The sequence below is a fragment of the Vulpes vulpes genome, chromosome 14, assembly GCF_048418805.1.
Source record: "Vulpes vulpes isolate BD-2025 chromosome 14, VulVul3, whole genome shotgun sequence".
NCBI classification, from domain to species: domain Eukaryota; kingdom Metazoa; phylum Chordata; class Mammalia; order Carnivora; family Canidae; genus Vulpes; species Vulpes vulpes.
In genome coordinates, this window is record NC_132793.1 from 110,045,605 (window position 1) to 110,063,452 (window position 17,848).

Genomic DNA, 17,848 nt, shown 5'->3' on the forward strand with positions numbered 1-17,848 from the left:
AAAGGAAGGAGAAAAAGCTGTCGACGAACCCATGTGCACTTGCAGCTGCGCGTGGAGGCCTGCTGAGCCCACTGTGTGCCTCCTCACTGCTTCCTCAGAGAGGGCTCTTCGTGGGTTCCCTGCATCTTTAGATTCTATAAGGACCCCACTAAAACTCCAAATGATTTTGGTTGGAGGAAAGAAAACTTGTCCTGGAAGTACATGTAACATATTTGCTTTCTTAAATCCAAAACACAACTTTAAGTGCAGAAATGCCCTAATAAGTCAAGTTTGCAAAGAAAGTTTCCTGGGTCTGAGTGATGAAACCTGTTGTGTGTTGTTTGTACTCTGAGAGCTAATAATGTTCTGATTTTGACTTTATATTTGTATGGCTTTCTTTTTTTTGCCCCACAAACATCTTTCAAACAAATCACCATGGTCAGCAATTCAAAAATCAGACGGAGAATTGCGGGCCCAGGAAACGACCCAGAGGTTACAAAGAAAAGTGGGCACTATAGGACACCTTCATGTGCCTCATCCTCTGGACCATGGAGATCTTCCAGAAAAAGCAGCCCCTTTCTTTCTTCTCCTCTTTTCTGAGTTCCTCTTCACAGTCTATAAACATCCCCAAGTTCCTCTCAACCTAAATCTAAACCCTCCCCCCCATGCCACATTCCCACCCCCTCATCTCGTGTCATTCTGCTTCTCCCTCCCTCAATCTCTGCCTCCTCAGCAAAATGTCCTGGAGGCGCTGTCTGCACTTCCTCCCTCCCAGCCAGCTCAGCTCCTGTCCCTCAGGGCACTGAGTCCCATTCTGCCCCCAGGATCAGTGGCCAAGGGAGTCCTCCTGGTCCATGGGCTCTGACCTTTTCTCCCAGCTCACCAGCAGGATGGTTTCCTCCAGATGGGGGACCAATCTGAATTTTTTCCCCTGTAAAGTTTGCTTTTCAGATCATTTGAGGCTTTGTTATATTTTAGAAGAGGAAAAGAGACAAGTAAAGCAAATGAAGAATTAAGAAGTATCTTCCACTCAATATTGATCCATATCTGCCTTAGACCATTCTCTTTTTCTCCCCATTAAAATATTGAGAAAAATTGGGATCCCTGGGTGGCGCAGTGGTTTAGCGCCTGCCTTTGGCCCAGGGCGCGATCCTGGAGACCCGGGATCGAATCCCACGTCGGGCTCCCGGTGCATGGAGCCTGCTTCTCCCTCTGCCTATGTCTCTGCCTCTCTCTCGCTCTCTCGCTCTCTCTGTGACTATCATAAATAAATAAAAATTTAAAAAAAAAATATTGAGAAAAATTATCCAGAAAGACTTCTGCCCTTCCGAGGTCACAGGAGACGAGGATGTCTCTAATAAGCCACCTTCGGGTCATTTGATGCTGGGGGTGGAGGGATACTGACTATGGAGTAACGACAGGACCCAAACTTTGCACATTTAGTCATTCATCCGTAGAAGCCTGGTGAGAGAGAAATGAGCTTGTCGGGTAGGGATTCCAGCAACTGCTGCCGATACCCAGGGTAACCTGAAGGTCAGCTTGCTCGGCCATGGGGCATCAGCCAGGTGTGCACAGAACCTCGCACTTTGAGCGCAGCTCTCTCTGGCTCACACACTGGTGCCCCATGTCCTGGGTCTGGCACCCACCTTGGAAACAGAGTTTCGTCTCTATGAAACGTACCACACATATCCACTTATGTTCCTGTATTTTCTTTTTTTTTTTTTTTTTATGTTCCTGTATTTTCAACTTTTTAAAAGTTATATATTTGAGGGGCGACTGGGTGGCTCAGTTAGTGAAGCGTCTGCCTTCGACTCAGGTCATGATCCTGGGGTCCTGGGGTCTTGCAGTCCTGGGGCCCAGCCCCTTGTAGGGCTCCCTGCTCAGCGGGGAGTCTGCTTCTCCCTCTCCCTCTGCTGCTCCCCCTGCTTGTGCTCTTGTGCTCTCTCTTTCAAATAAATGATTAAAATCTTTTTTAAAAGTTATATTTTGAAAATGGGATTGTGGAGGAAGTCTGTTTTTGCTTAGTGGTCAGGGGAGGGCTTGGGGATGGCGTGCTTTGCAAAATAAGGTTCAACGCAAAAGCTGGTAAAGCGAGGACCGACAGCAGCTGAGCCTAGAGACGCCGAGTCCCAGAGCTCGTGCGCTCCCAGGACTCAGGGAGGAGACGCGCTCTCTGAAACCGGTCCCGGCGGTGCACAGCCCACCGGTCGGGTGCCCCCAGCCGCGGCCAGGCTTTCTCTGAAAACGGCCTGGTTAGAGGGAGACCTAGGGAACCCGACGGCAGGACCGAGGGCCGCCGGAGCCAAGGAGCCGGGCCAGGGTAGGCAGGCGTACAGCCTGAGGATATACAGCGCACAAACCCGACCCGCACCCACACCCCCATCCGGCCCGGCGCGCCCAGGCCCCGCCTCCCCACGGCATGGAGCCAATCCGCTTGCCTCCGCTGGGAGACGTCAGGCCAGAGGGCGGGACGGCGCCCTGCTCAGCTCCGCCCCAAAGTCCCTCCTCGCCAGGCCCGCCTCTTCCGACGCCACGCCTGCGCAGACGGTCACGCCACGGCCCTGCCTCTACCCTGTGCGCGTGCGCGGGGTGGCAGCGCTCCCGTGAGGCAGTGCGAGGCGTGAAGCGCGGCGGCGGGCTTCTGAGGGGCCGCGAGCCGAGTTCTCGGAGGTGAATGGCGCCGGTCTCGCCCTTCCAGGGAGTCGCGGGGTGTGGGGCTGTGGGAACGGCGCCGATCCCGCAGCTGCTGCTTCTTTCCAGGCGTCCCTGGGGACTCCTTTCAGGCGCGCGATTAGTCCGCGCGGCGCAGCCGGGGTCCTCAGGACTTGGAGCGGGGGCGAAGGCGAGGGGTGAGGACAGGGAGCGCGAGTAGAAGCGAGAGGTGGCCGTGGGCGGGGAACGCGGGGCCCGTGAGAGACTGAGGGGGCGTCCGTTGGGAGGCGGGGCGGGGCCTGCCCTGGTCCTCCGCGCGGTGGAGACGCGGGTGGGGGCGGGGCCTCCCGGGCAGGGGGGCGGGGTCGCTGCTGGTCCTCAGGGCGGCTGAGACCCGGGCGGGGCCGCTGCTAGTCTTCCTGGACCGCTGAGACGCGGGCCGGGGCGGTCGCGCCCAAACTCCACCGAGCCGGGCGCGCGGGTCTGGGATCAGTGCAGTTTGTCTTTAACGCCAGTTCTTCGGCTTTCGTGAGTGTGTGTTTTATTTACGCGGGTCCATGTGGCCCGCGTGTGCGCGCGGTGGGCCGCCGCCCCTCGGGTCCCCTTGGAGCGTGGGTGGTAGTTCCGCAAGTGCCAGAAGTGCCTTTATCCTCTGCAGCTTTGGTCCTTGTGAAGTCACGGGGGCTTGGTTTGGGAATTTTTTTTTTTTTTTGCTTCATTTGGGTTTGGGGGTACAGTCGGGGTGCAGCGTCGTGAGCTGGCGAGCTGGTTGCCGCGTTGTCTTCCTGCCGGCCGTCCAGAGCACGCGACGTTTCCCTTCTCTGACGGGAGCGTGAGGGTCGGCCTGACCGTGGATCTTAAATTTGAAGACGGCTGTCGTCTGCCCTAGGTCGGCGGTGTGGACACGGACTGCTGTGTGAACGGCGGATGCTGCCCCGGGTCGTGGAGGTAATACTCAATTGACTCTTCCTCAAGAACTTTCCCAACTGAGGAAGGGTGGGGAGGAGAGGCCGCCTTGCCCGGCTGGCTCAGGCTTGTCTATATACATTTGTGTTGACTTAGGCCGAGTGATGAACTGACCTGCTGTGTCAGATACGGTGTATTTTAGGGGCCGATCTTTGGGAAGGTTTTCATCATTTTTGCAGTGTACTGAATGGGACCCTGAGGGTGTAGTTTGTCTTCATCAGACACCTCAGCCGTAACTACCTCTGCGTTAGATGGTTCCCAGATACTCTGATATTTATCTGTACTGCCTTTCACAAATACGGTTGCTATATTTGTGGTCTAATACTTGTTTTTTACTCCCGCCCCGTAGGAGAAGTCAGATTCTAAAAGTATTTTTCCCTTCTCTATGGACTTAACATAAAATTAGTCTGCGTTTGGGTCTGTTTTCTAAATACCAACACCATAAGCTCAAATCCCCTACAAATTCACTGGGTTTTTCAGCCATGATTTGTGGGAAAGACTTTGTGGAAACGTTAAAAAAAATCAGTTATCCCAAAGCTGATATTCTTAATGGGGAAGATTTTGACTGGTTGTTTGAGACTGTTGAAGATGAATCATTTCTGAAGTGGTTCTGTGGAAGTGTGAATGGACAGAATGTATTGTCTGAGGAAGAATTGGAAGCTTTTAGCATTCTTCAAAAATCAGGCAAGCCCATCCTAGAAGGAGCAGCATTGGATGAAGTTCTTAAAACCTGTAAAACTTCTGATTTGAAAACATCTACCCTGGATGACAAAGAGCTAGAGAAGTTAGAGGTTGAGGTTCAAACTCTGCAGAAATTAAAGAACCTAAAAATTCAACGACGTAATAAATGCCAGGTGATGGCTTCGGAAACAAGCCACAAATCTCTGAGGTTAAATGCTAAAGAAGCAGCAGCCACTAAACGGCTGAAGCAGAGTCAAGGAATTCTAAATGCCATGAATACTAAAATAAGTAATGAACTTAAAGCTCTTACTGATGGAGTTGCTAAACTGATGATTTTCTTCAAACATTCTAATTTGGATCAAGGGGCAAATCCACTGGTGTTTTTATCTCAGTTTTCCTTGGAAAAATATTTAAGCCAAGAAGAGCAAAGCACAGGAGCATTAACTTTATATACCAAGAAACAATTTTTTCAGGGTATACATGAAGTAGTCGAAAGTTCAAATGAAGAAAATTTTCAACTTTTAGATATACGGGCACCATCTATTTGTGATAATCGAGAAATCCTTGAGGAGAGAAGGCTGGAGATGGCTAGGCTGCAGCTAGCCTACATTTGTGCTCAACATGAGTTAATTCACTTGAAAGCAAGTAATTTGAACATGAAGTCAAGTATACAATGGGCAGAGGAGAATCTTCATAGCCTCACTAGAAAGGTAAACATGAGACTGGATCCATACTGTAATTGTTCGTAATAGAAGATATGTTAATAGTAAAGTACTTTTAGAAAGGAGGATGAAACAAGTAAATTTCTGAATTTGAAATTTGTGTTGGTTCAGACTCAGAGGATACTGAAATTCCCTCTTTTATGACATCTAGGTAAAGAGCCATGTTGCTTTGTCATAGGTATTTCACTTTATTTGCTCCTTGTTGGGTGCTATTGAAGTCAGGGATCTAGTTTGTTGGACTGAAACCCTGATTTTTTTGTTGAGAATGTACAGATAAGTGCACATACCCATTTGCACTCCTGGAAAGCTTACTTTCTTAGTAACATAACCACTACATAATTGAGTGAAAATACAACTGAAACTGAATACTAGCACCAAGTTAGTTCCTATAACTGACATAAACTTTGAAATAGTGTATGAAGTTTTGTCATTCTTTGCAAGCTAGGAGAATAGCTACTGGTATTATTTTAGTTTTAAGAAAACTTAAATAGTATATATTTGCATTCAGTGAGTAGTGTGCTAATGATTTTTATTAAGACAAGCATGACAAGATTTGTAGCCATTCATAGCCATTCGTATATATGTGGTAGTAATAGCATTAAAATTTAGCAGTTTACCTTTGGCTTAGTCTATATTTTTCCTTTTTTATACTGTAATTTTGGCTTTTGTTAATAATATGAACTTAGTTTTTATTAGCATGATATCTGATGACTCCAAATGTAAAGTAAAAATGATTTTAAAAGTATTTCAACTTTATACTTACTGCTTTAACATTTAATTGCTTTTTCTGTGTAGGCTCTTGGCAAAGATAATTTGGATGCTAAAATTTCTACCTTGAACAGTGAGATTCTGAAACTTGAAGAACAAATCTCTCATATGAAAGATAAAAGTTTGTCTGCTGTGATAAAAGAGAATGCCCAGTTATTGAATATGCCAGTCGTAAAGGGAGATTTTGATCTACAGATTGCTAAGCAAGACTATTATACAGCAAGACAAGAGTTAGTTTTAAATCAGTTAATAAAGCAAAAAGCATCTTTTGAACTTCTACAGTTATCATATGAAATCGAATTGAGAAAGCATTGGGACATATATCGTCAACTTGAAAATTTGGTTCAAGAACTTAGTCAAAGTAATACGATGCTCCACCAGCGATTAGAAATGCTAGCAGACCCATCAGTATCTCAGCAGATAAATTCAAGGAATACCATTGATACCAAGGACTTCTCTACTAATAGGTATTCTTCTTTGTTTCTTTATTGCTTTTGTTTCTGTAAAATACTGTATAGAGTGTGAACTAAGATTGTGGAAGTTTAAAACATAATTTGCATTCTATGTTTGGCTCTCTGTTCTCTTCTTTCATTTTTCTTGTATATGATTCTTTCCTTTTGAATATTTTGCTCCCTTTTCCATTCGTATGAAAGCCAGAAGTAGCTGCATCAGAGCTGAGGTGGATAGGTTGGAGGAGTGAATGTATATACAAGGTCTTATTCATCTTTAGGCACTATTATTTAGATGTCTTATTTGAGATTGGGGCAGGAGTTTTAACTACAGAGAGTTTGAATAGTGCATGGTGTGTACTCAGTATTGCTAGGCAGAGAACTGATTGCATTCAGAGAGGGTGTCAGCTGAAAGGAGAAGACTGACTTTGTTTCTTCTCAGGTGAGTCTATGAGAATGAATGCTACCTCCCAATCTCTTTTTATCTAGAGTCTAAGCAGTTGATGGTAGAAGGATACTAAATTTGGAGTACTAAAGTAGTCAAAGGACTTAAAAATCTGAAACCTACTCCTGATGTTTCTCTAGTACTAGAGGAAAATAAACTAATCCTATATATATATATATATGTATATATATATACAGAATATATTCTATAGGAATATATTCTAGAGGAAAATAAACTAATCCTATATATATATATGTATATATATGTGTATATATATATATATAGGATTAGTTTATTTTCCTCTAGAATATATTCCTATAGAATATATTCTATATATATAAAATATTTATTTGAGAGAGAGGGAGACAGCAAGTGAGCATGAGCAGGGGGAGGGGCAAAGGGAGAAGGAGAGGGAGAAACAGATTCTCTGCTGAGCAGGGAGCCTGATGCAGGCCTGGATCCCAGGACCCTGGGATCAATACCTGAGCTGAAGACAGATGCTTAACCAACTGAGCCACCCAGGCATCTCTCCCTTTTTTTTTTTTTTTCTTATTAATGAGATGAGGGGCATGGAAAGGGTGGCATTCACATCATGACTAAGAATGGTGTCGTGTCCATCAACCCCCCCCCCCCCCCCCCTGCCAAATTGTGTAGTCACATCCCCGGGGAACAAAATTGGCAACCTTGGACTTGAACCACTTTTGTGAAATCTATTGTAATTTATTAAAATAATTAAAATAAAAAATATATATTTTTTTAATTCAGAGGAAAAGGAGAAACCCTTTTTGTCAGAAATGTGCAGAAAATACTGCCTCACATTTTTCTATTTGTTCCAAAGGATTTTCTGCCATTAATATTTTTTTTTTGCCATTAATATTTGAAGTGTTAAAGAAGCCTAATGGTTCATTAGGAATTTAATTTTACAATTAAATATGGATAAGACTGGTGTAGCAAGTTCACTATTTCTGTAGTCTCTGTTTACTTTTTTTTCTTACATTTTATATTGTTTTCATTTTTTGTCTCTTACATCTACTGCCATTCTTTAGCAATAGATATATGATGTGAACAATTTAGTCTGTGGTTGACTTGACCTAGGTATCAAAAGACAGGCAGAACTCAGACCTAGATCTTCTGTTTCAGGTTCATTGCTATTTCTACTATATCATACCTGTTTTCTGTGACAGAAATGTTTTCTTGAGAGCTGTCTTTGAAACATGCTTTGTTTGAAGTAAGCTAATGGCAGTTACAAGTCAAAAAGTATATTTAAAACTTGGGAGATGAGAAAGTGGAAAGCAGATACAGTAGTTACAATACGTATTTCTGTAATGAGATGGTATTTTAGGTGGAATATTTTGGTTGCTTGATTTAGCAGCAGATTAATTTTTTTCCAGGTTAATATTTTCAATCTGTTATATATCTCCAGATCTGCCCAATACAGTGGATTATAATTTTGAGAATTGTACTGACTTGAGAATTTTTTCCTACATTTTTTATTTTCACCTTTTAGGCTTTATCAACTTTTAGAAGGAGAGAATAAGAAAAAAGAATTGTTTATAACCCATGGAAACCTGGAGGAAGTGGCTGAGAAATTAAAAAAGGATGTTTCTTTAGTACAAGATCAATTGGCAGTATCTACTCAAGAACACTCTTTTTTTCTGTCCAAACTGAATATTGATGTGGACATGCTTTGTGATACTTTGTATCAAGGAGGAAATCAGCTATTGCTTAGTGATCAGGTGGGTGCTTGCCATAGTAACTGAAAATGCTGTAAAAAATGTTTTATTTTTTATTTATTTATTTTTTAAAAGATATTTATTTATTCATGAAAGACACACAGAGAGAGGCAGAGACACAGGCAGAGGGAGAAGCAGGCTCCACGGGGGGGAGCCCGACGTGGGTCTCAATCCCAGGACTCCAGGATCACACCCTGGGCCAAAGACGGGTGCTAAACCGCTGAGCCACCCAGTTATCCCCTAAAAAATATTTTAATATAATTCTGTCTTATATAGTTAGTATACCATTTTATGAAATTCCACAATTTAATTATCTGTTGTGTTGACAGACATTTAAGTTATTTTCAGTTTTTGCTATTGTAGATCATACTGCTACAGATGGTCTTACTGTGTGTCTCACAGCTGTGCGTGTGTACACATAGGGACACTCCATCACTGAAGAGTGGAATTGCATATCACAGGTTTAGTTTTCAGGTTACATCAAATTGTTTTCCAAAGTGGTTGTACCATATTACTTCAGCAGTGTCAGAGGTGTTATGTATCCACATCCTACTTATCACATAATCTTGTCTGATTTATATAATTTCTCTCAAGCTGTGGATATAGAATAGCATCTGATACAGATTGTAGTTTGTATTTCCCTGATTATTAAACAGGTGGAGGCCCCTGTCAGCTGATTATTGAGATTGAGGCCTCTTTCAGTTGTTTACTGTGCATTCATCTTTTTCTGAGAATTCCTTGTTCATCTCCTGTGCCCATTTTTTTGTTTTTTGTTTTTTTTTCTAAGATTTATCTATTTGAGAGAGGGAGCCCAAGTGGTGCTGAGGGAGGGTAGGTACATGGGGAGGGGGAGAGGAGAGAGTGTCTTGAGTAGATTCTATGCTAAGTACAGAACCCTCATAACCCTGAGATCAGGACCTGATAGAAACCAGGAGTCAGTGGCCTGGTCTCAGGGTTGTGAGATTGAGCACCCCCCACCCCTCCCAGGCTCTGTGCTCACTGCAGAGTGTGCTTGAGATTTTCTCTCCTCTTGCCCCTGCCCCCACTCGCATGTGCCTGTGCTCGCTCTCTCTCTAAAATAAATAAATCGTCAAAAAAAGTCATTTGTAGGAGTTTATGTATTTCAAGTGCTGATCCTTTGACAGTCATGTGTGTTATATATATTCATTCTCTATTTGTAGCTAGTCTTTTTCACTTTATTTGTTTTTGGCTTTTTTTTTTAGCACTTTAATTTTTATCTAGTTTATTATTCTGTGGTTTGCCATTTTTTATATGTCATTTTTCATATTTTGTTAAGGTTTGTTCTTAACAGCATAATGATAGTCCTTTTTACTTTATCTGAAAGTTATGCTGTTCACTTTTAGTTCTTTAGTTTACCAGGAGTTTATTTTTATGTGTGATAGGAGGTAGAGTTCTAACTTTATTGTTTTTAATTTTTTCTCCCTATAAACAAATTGTCCCATCACCATTGATTGAGGCATACAATAAAAATAAAATCCCTCTCTTTCTGGTGAAGGGAGCTTCTTATTATGAAATAAATGATCCTTGAGTGCCTTTTTCTTTCATATCTCTTTGTTAGATACTATGGGCAGGACCAGTTCTAAACCTTAAACTGAGTTAAGTCTAAGAGTCTGTAGGACCCAAGTGATTCCTGCCTGGCCTGTAATTCTATCCAGGGGCTCTTCCACTTCAGACCATTCTGATCCTGAGATTGTTGGTATCCTGTGAGTCCTTGGCTTATTATGAAGAGGGTCTCCCATCTGACTTCCCATTTTCTGTGGACTTTGGGCTTTGATTTTCTTCCCACTCATCTTGTGAGTCTCAAGAATCCTAGGTTCTAATTTCCAAGATTGGTGGTTGCCCTAGAGTAAAGCTGCTCCTGGACTGCCTTACCAATCTGGGATGTTTTATGGACTTGTAGTTCCTTGATGCCTTGTTATCTCTTCATTGCTTTCAGAAAGCTTTTGTTTTGCTTGATTTTTAAAAAAACTTAATTTAGCCTTTTACATTTTTTTCTTATGGAAGGATTGATTTGGATAACTAACTTACCTTTTCTTGGAATGGGAATGCTTATGACTAGTTTTTTTAAATAATATTTTTATAGTGGTAAAATATAAAATAGTTCTAACCATTTTTAAGTGTACAATTCAGGGAAATTAAGTACAAAAGTACATTCATATATTGTGCAACCATGATCACTATATATTTTCCCAGAGCTTAATCATCCCAAAAAGAAACATTAAATAATAAATAGTAACTTTTCACTCCTTCCTCCCAGCCCCTGATAACTTCTATTCCATTTCCTGTCTCAGTGAATTTGCCTGCTCTAGGCACCTAATAGAAGTGAAATCCTACGTTTATATGATTTAAGTTTTATCCATGTTGTAGCATGTGTGAGAATTTTATGCCTTTTTATGGCCAAATAATACTTCATTGTATATATGTAGTACATTTTGTTTGTCTATTGATGGTCATTTGGGTTGTTTCCACCTTTTGGCTGCTGTGAACATTGGTGTACAGGTATCTGAGTCTCTGTTTTTGTTTCTTTGGGGTATATGCCTAGGAGTGGAATTGCTGAATCATGTGGTAGTTCTGTTTAACTTTTTGAGTAAGTGCCTAACTTGTGCAGCAACTGCACCATTTTATATTCTCACCCACTGTGCACAAGGTTCCAGTTTCTCCATATGCTTGTCTATAGTTGTTATTTTCCTTTTTTAAAAAATATATACTAGCTATCCTAATAGCCTGAAGTGATTAACTGTGATTTTTTTATAATCTATTACTGATTTTGTCTTCTAAATTTATTAATTTTATAAAAACTTCCCATGATGGTAGATTTGAAAATTTATTGTTTTGACTCTTTCAATTTTTCCTTTATATTTGAGTCTATTTTATTTTTTATTTTTTTAAAAGATTTTATTTATTCATGAGAGACATCGGCAGAGGGAGAAACAGGCTCCTGTGGGGAGCCCAGTGTGGGACTTGATCCCAGGATCCTGAGATAACAAGCTAAGCCAAAGGCAGAAGGTCAACCACTGAGCCACCCAGGCGTCCCTAAGTTTATTTTATAAGTTACAGTTGGTCCTTGAAGAACATGAGGTTGAAACATGGGTCCACTTGTATGCAAATTTTCCTCAAAAAATAAATGCAGTGCAGTACTATAAATGTATTTTCTTATAATTTTCTTAACATTTTTTTTTTGTAACTGACTTTATTATAAGATTATAGTATATAATACACATAACATATATACAGATATGTATTAGTCAACTGTACATCAACAGTAGGCTACCTACCAGTAGTTAAGTTTTGGGGAAGTCAGAATTTATACACAAATTTTCAACTACACAGAGTCAATGCTCTAACATCCCCCTCCCCGCCCCCCCCCCCCCACTCACCATATTGTTTAAGGGTCAGCTGCATATCTAATTTTAAAATTGTGGTGAATTATTATCCTGGTGGCTTGAAATACAGTGAATTGAACCATTTAGTTTTACATAATGATCTTCTGTATTTTAGCTGTGCTTTTTGTCTTAACATTTTTTTGTCTGATTAATAGTCCTGTATACCATCTTTCTTTCGGTTAGTATTTGAAGGTATGTATTTTTCACTTTTACTTATACATCTCTCTTATTCTTCCTTTTTACTTAGCATTATGAAATTTTTACTCTGAATGATTTTAATTTTTATGTTACAGTAATTTCTGTAACCAATGTACCATTGAATATTTTGCTAGTCTTGTTTGCTTTTGAACAGCAACATGTATATCTTGTGTTATATAGCTTTTTGTTGTTGGATACTTTCATTTGGATGAATTCTTGGAAGTAGGATTATTGGGTTTCTTGGGTATGTACATTTTTCTTTTGGCCTTTGATGCTGTCATACTGCTTTTCTGAAGAGTCACACCTATTTTCATTGCCACCAGCACTATTTAAATATCTACTGGATACCATCAATTATATGGTATGCTGTCATTTTATGAATTGCTAAAAAAGAAAAAACTTTCACTTAAACTGGCACAATACTATCTTATTAGAATTTTTATTGAATACTTACTAGAAGGTATCTTTTAGGTTCAGACAGACATAGATTTTTATCATATTACTCTTGAATATACACATTAAAAGAAATATACACAATTAAAGTGGTTAGGGTATTTCAAAGCTTCACACTTAACATGCAGTTCTATGTTGTTTTTTGACTCAAAATTATTGTCTTTATTTTTCTACACTATACATTGAGAGTGTTGGTGATAGCAAAAAAACTAATAACCCAATTAAAAAATGGACCAAAGATTTGAATAGAGCTTTTTCCACAGAAGACATACAAACAGTATATATGAATAGTTGCTCAGTGTCACTCATTGTCAGGGAAATGCACATCAAAACCACAATGAGATGTCACCTTACACCTGTTAGAGTGGTTAGTAGCAAAAAAGCAAAATCAGGGGCACCTGGGTGGCTCAGTCAGTTAAGCATCTGACTCTTGGTTTTGGTTCAGGTCATGATCTCATGGGTCCTGGGATCAAGCCCTGTGTGGAGCTCTACCCTCATTGAGGAGTCTACTTAAGGATTCTCACCCTCTGCCCCTCCCCCCACTCATGTGCTTATGCATGTGCATGCACTTTCTCAGATCTTTTTTTAAAAAAGCAAAAAGTATTTACAAGGATGTGGAGAAATTGGAACCCTTGTACTCTGTTGGAGGGAGTGCAAAATGGTGTAGCCACTGTGGAAAATAGTATGGAGTTTTCTTAAAAAAGTAATGATCTATATGATCCAGTAATTCCACTTCTGAGTGTTTAAAACAAAAGAATTGAAATCGGGATCTTGAAGAATTATTAGCACTCCTACATCCATTATAGCACTATTTATAGTAGTCACATTATAGAAATAAATGTCTGTCAGTGAAGGAATGGGTAAAGAAGATGTGATATATACATACAAAGTTTTATTTATTTAGCCTTAATAAAAAGAAATGCTGTAATATGGGATAACATGGATGAACCTTGAGGAAATTATGCTGAGTGAAATAAACCAGTCACAAGGACAAATAATGTATGATTTCACTTACAGACATATCTAAAATAGTCAAACTCACAGAGGCAGAGGGTAGAATGGTGGTTAGCAGGGATTGGAGAGAGGCAAATGGTGGTGTTTGTTTTTTAAAGATTTTATTTATTTATTCATGAGAGACAGAGAGAGAGAGGGAAAAGCAGGCTCCATGCAGGGAGCCTGAAGTGGGACTCGATCCCGGGTCTCCAGGATCAGGCCTTGGGCTGAAGGCGGCACTAAACCGCTGAGCCACCCGGGCTGCCCAGAAATGGGTTGTTAATCAAGAAATGTAAAGTTTCAGTTATGTAAGGTACATAAGTTTTAGAGATATGCTGTACAATGTTTTGCCTGTAGTTAACAATACTGTGTTGTACTCTTAAAAATCTATTAAAGGGGAGATCTCATGTTAAGTGTTCTTAACCCAATAAAAAAAATTTTTTTAATGTTGGTAATAAAGCATTTCTTATGAGTGGCTAATAATAATTACATGATGCTCTTGATTATAAAATGGTATGGATTTCAGATATTTTAAAATGTGAAAGATTGCATCCTAGAATCATAAAGTATGATGATTTCACTATAATCTTACTGGGTGTCATTATTTAATGTTTTTCCCTAACCCAGTGAAATATAAAAATGCCATCTGTATACATTTTAATTTGCATTTTTGTTGTTATGAAGGCTATTTTTCAGTATCTGTAGGAATATTATCTTAGCAACTATTAAGATCTTTAGTACTGAAATTGAGGGTGAGATTGTAGTTTCTCATTCATGTTTACCAAGTTTTTCTTCAAGGGGAAACTACTTAATGTAGATATTATTTGATTTTGTTAAAGTGTAATTGAAGAAGTACTGCTCTCTAGAACTGGCATTTATGACAGGTGTAAAGCAGTCGTTTTTGAACTTGTTTATTAGAATCACCAGGGAGCCTGTTGGGAGTTTGAGTAATTTAGTACGGAGTTGAGGTGCAGGAGTATGTATTCATAACAAGCACCCCAGGTGATTACCATGTTCATGGACCATACTGAGGACGTGCAGAAGGCTGAGATAGAGCTACAGCTCTTTGGTGATACTAGCTGGAAATTTATAGAAGTAGAATACTTAATTAGAAAGCCGTAGAATCTTGTTAATAAACAGGTTTTAATGTTATGAAGTGAGGCATCTCAGTATATTTAAATGTGAAGAGTCTGGCATATCTAGGTTTGGTGTTTTTTTTATAAGATTTTATGTATTTGGGAAGCCTTGGTGGCTCAGCGGTTCAGCATCTGTGTTCAGCTCAGGGTGTGATCCTGGGGTCAGGAATCAGGTGCCGCATCCACCTCCCTGTGAAGAGCCTTCTCCCTCCGTCTATGTCTCTGCCTCTCTGTCTCATGAATAAAGAAGTAAAATCTTAAAAAAAAAAAAAAGATTTTACTTATTTAAGAAACAGTGAACAAGCACAAGCGGGAGGTGGAGAGAGAAGCAGTGACATGTCTAGGTTCTTGAGCAGAATTATATGGCAAATCAGAATTGTTGAATGTTTCATGTAATTCTATTTTCTGTAATACCGTGAAAAAAGAAAAATGGATATTTTTGTTGAAATACTACTTTTTTATTGGTAATTGCTTCATTTCAAGGCTTTCTCCGTACCACTTTTATCTAGAGTAGACCGAGATTAGGCTAAAACAAGATTCAGTCAATAAAGTGGAGTAATTTTCCATTAAGGAGATGATGTTCATTCTTCTATCTCTAGTCTCTAAGACTGTGCTGGTCATATGGTAGACATTTAGTAATATTTGTTAAATGTATGAATATGCATAACAGTTTACATATCAAGTACTCTTCAGGGAGTAACAGTTTCCTTTGAATCTCTTAAAATTGTCTATTGAATACTGTTATAATTGCTCTTAACATAGAATTTATATTAAACCTACTGTGAGGGGCACCTGGGTGGCTCAGCGATTGAGCATCTGCCTTCCGCCCAGGGCGTGATCCCAGTCTGGGGATCAAGTCCTGCATCAGTTCCCTGCAAGAACCCTGCTTTTCCCTCTGTCTATGTCTCTGCCTCTCTGTATCTCTCATGAATAAATTAATAAAGTCTTAAAAAAATTAAAAAATAAATCGATTGTGGATTTTTAATTGAGGTTCATTTATCATTAAAATCATGGGAATAATTATTCTACCATTTGGATTTTTTTTTTTTTTTTTTTTTTAAGATTAGAGAGAGAGAGGGAGCATGAGCCAGGGAGGGAGGAAGAGGGAGAAGCAGACTCCAAGCTGAGCAGGGAACCTGACTCAGGCATGATCCCAGGTCCCCAGTATCATGACCTGAGCTGAAGGCAGACCTGAACTGGCTGAGGCACCCAGGCACCCCTATCATTTGGATTCTTTGCATGTAAATTATATTTTAAATTTATAATTGCTATTACAAATAGAGATTTTGTAGTAAAAGCATTTTTATTTTCCTTTTAGGAGTTAACAGAGCAATTTCATCAAGTTGAATCCCAACTGAATAAACTAAATCATCTTCTTACTGATATTCTTGCTGATGTGAAGACAAAAAGAAAAGTTTTGGCATCTAATAAACTGCATCAAATGGAAAGAGAATTATATGTATATTTTTTAAAAGATGAAGATTATCTGAAAGATATTGTGGAGAATTTAGAAAACCAATCAAAGATTAAGGCTGTTGGTTTTGAAGTTTGAAAATTATTAAAAACTGAATCTTTACTACAGAGCTATGCTATGTTTTAATGTTTTATATATTAGGAGGAAAATGTAGCTAATAAACCCCTACTAAAATTTTAAATTTGATGCCAGTGGAACATTTCATTTAATTTATTTAAGTTTTACATTGGTGGTTTTTTTTTCCTTATATAATGCGTTCAAAGTACCAGTGGTTTCTATGAGTTGAAAATTTGCTTGATGGCACTTAGTACTGGTAACTTTACTTACAAGGAAAAAGCATTGTTATATAATGCAAATATTTTTTAATAGGATTAGTTCTGTCTCTCCTTTACTGTTTTTCTTTGAAATAGAAATTTTTTACTGTTAAATATTTTAAACCTTTGTAGAACTTAGAGTTAGCATTGTTCAACCTGTGGACCGTAATATATGGAATAGCCAAGTCCCCTCATATTTAGCTATAAAGTAAAACCATACCGCTCAAACTGTAATTCCCATAATTCCCTGCTGTAGACTTTGAAAATCTTTGTACCTATTTGCTCTTCAAAAAGTGTCAGATGTCCTTTGACCATTGTTCATTTTAGGAACTGGGTCCTGGGAAATCAAAATTTCTGCAGGACAAATCATACTGGTGCTTGGACTTCTGCTTTGGTGGTGCTTTGACTTACACATTACGAATGACTCTTAAATGAAATTTGAAAATACCATAGAAGTGGTTGTTTCGAGGATACATAATGCTGTTTTAATCAGTTTCTCTGGAGTGAAAATACTTAAATGTTAGATTGTGTTAATTGGGATACACACAAGTGTATTATTTGGACAATTAGAAATTATTTTGAGTGGTATGAAGTCATTTGGAGTAGCTTATTAGGATATCAAATGGTTCTTGAGTGCTTGATTTATATGTGGCCTGTGGTATATACTATGTGAGCTTTATAGAGGAACAAGAAGATGGAGCTATAACTTTCAAGAAGATTTCTGCTTCAGAATATATTGTCTTTTTAAAAAGAGATGCCCATCTAAAGTGCATTTTAGGTGGTCTTTTTGAAATTCTTTAGCTATAACCATCAGAACATGGATATGCTTAGGAGACAGATAAGTCCTGATAATTTTTATAATCTGTTGAACAAAAATATTTTGCCAGTTACTGTATTTGTACATTATTTAAAAATTTACATTTACTAAATAGATCTAAATATGCATGAAAATTTGTAATTTGTAATAAATTTTGTCTAAGATTTTGGTATTAGCTCCTCATGGGTGGCTTTTTTGTTCCTTTTTAAATTTTTTTCCTATTCCACAGTGGAATAGAAAATTCATTTAAAATTTTTCTTCTCCCTAGTAATGTGGAAAAATATGTCAACTGGTTTCCTGGCTCTTGGAATAGCAAATTGTATTTATATTTGTGCCAGATATGATAGATGTATGACTAGCTACTCAATGTTTTAGCTACTCAAACCTTTACCCACTCATCCCAGTAGAGCTGAGCAGTATACATGAAATGATGTGTGTCTATCATAATTACCCAAGTCCATTAAAAATAATTTTTCTGTTACTAGGTTTGCATATTCGAAGGTTAATTATAACAGCCATTTGTTTCAGATCTCAGGAGATCTATGAATAGATTGCTTGCTTCAAAATTGGTTAACTAGAAAATATATTCTTTGTTCCCTGTTTACCAGGATATTCTGGTTGAGCCTGTAACTGTTTTGCTCCCTTCTTATTGTTGTAATTATGG

The 17,848-nt window shown here is 39.3% G+C and overlaps 2 protein-coding genes across 3 annotated transcripts in view; both read left to right on the top strand.

Annotated features, from left to right (window-relative positions):
* The first annotated feature begins 2,573 nt into the window (after positions 1-2,573).
* HAUS3 (HAUS augmin like complex subunit 3) lies at positions 2,574-17,357 on the top strand. 2 transcript variants are annotated; one of them, XM_025998897.2, is made up of 6 exons: positions 2,574-2,649; positions 3,521-3,579; positions 3,947-4,988; positions 5,796-6,235; positions 8,170-8,398; positions 15,898-17,357. In XM_025998897.2, exons 3-6 carry the CDS (start codon positions 4,080-4,082, stop codon positions 16,129-16,131), a joined length of 1,812 nt encoding a protein of 603 aa, XP_025854682.1. In that variant the 5' UTR covers positions 2,574-2,649; positions 3,521-3,579; positions 3,947-4,079; the 3' UTR covers positions 16,132-17,357. The 2 variants fall into 2 exon arrangements, with proteins under 2 accessions (XP_025854682.1, XP_025854664.1); XM_025998879.2 differs by lacking the exon at positions 2,574-2,649 and having other exon boundaries at positions 3,571-4,988.
* The window catches only part of POLN (DNA polymerase nu), a 158,130-nt gene continuing 142,868 nt past the window's right edge, over positions 2,587-17,848 (top strand). Inside the window, exons 1-2 of the mRNA XM_025998872.2 lie at positions 2,587-2,649; positions 3,521-3,579. The gene's annotated coding sequence lies outside the window, so the exon portion shown is untranslated. The remainder of the gene's footprint in view (positions 2,650-3,520; positions 3,580-17,848) is intronic.

Bases quoted from the DNA above. Each gene is read 5' to 3' on its own strand.
- HAUS3 (XM_025998897.2), top strand. From the start codon at position 4,080: ATGATTTGTGGGAAAGACTTTGTGGAAACGTTAAAAAAAATCAGTTAT. The intron at 6,236-8,169 runs GTATTCTTCTTT...TTCACCTTTTAG, and splicing joins AAGGACTTCTCTACTAATAG to GCTTTATCAACTTTTAGAAG. The intron at 8,399-15,897 runs GTGGGTGCTTGC...TTTTCCTTTTAG, and splicing joins AGCTATTGCTTAGTGATCAG to GAGTTAACAGAGCAATTTCA.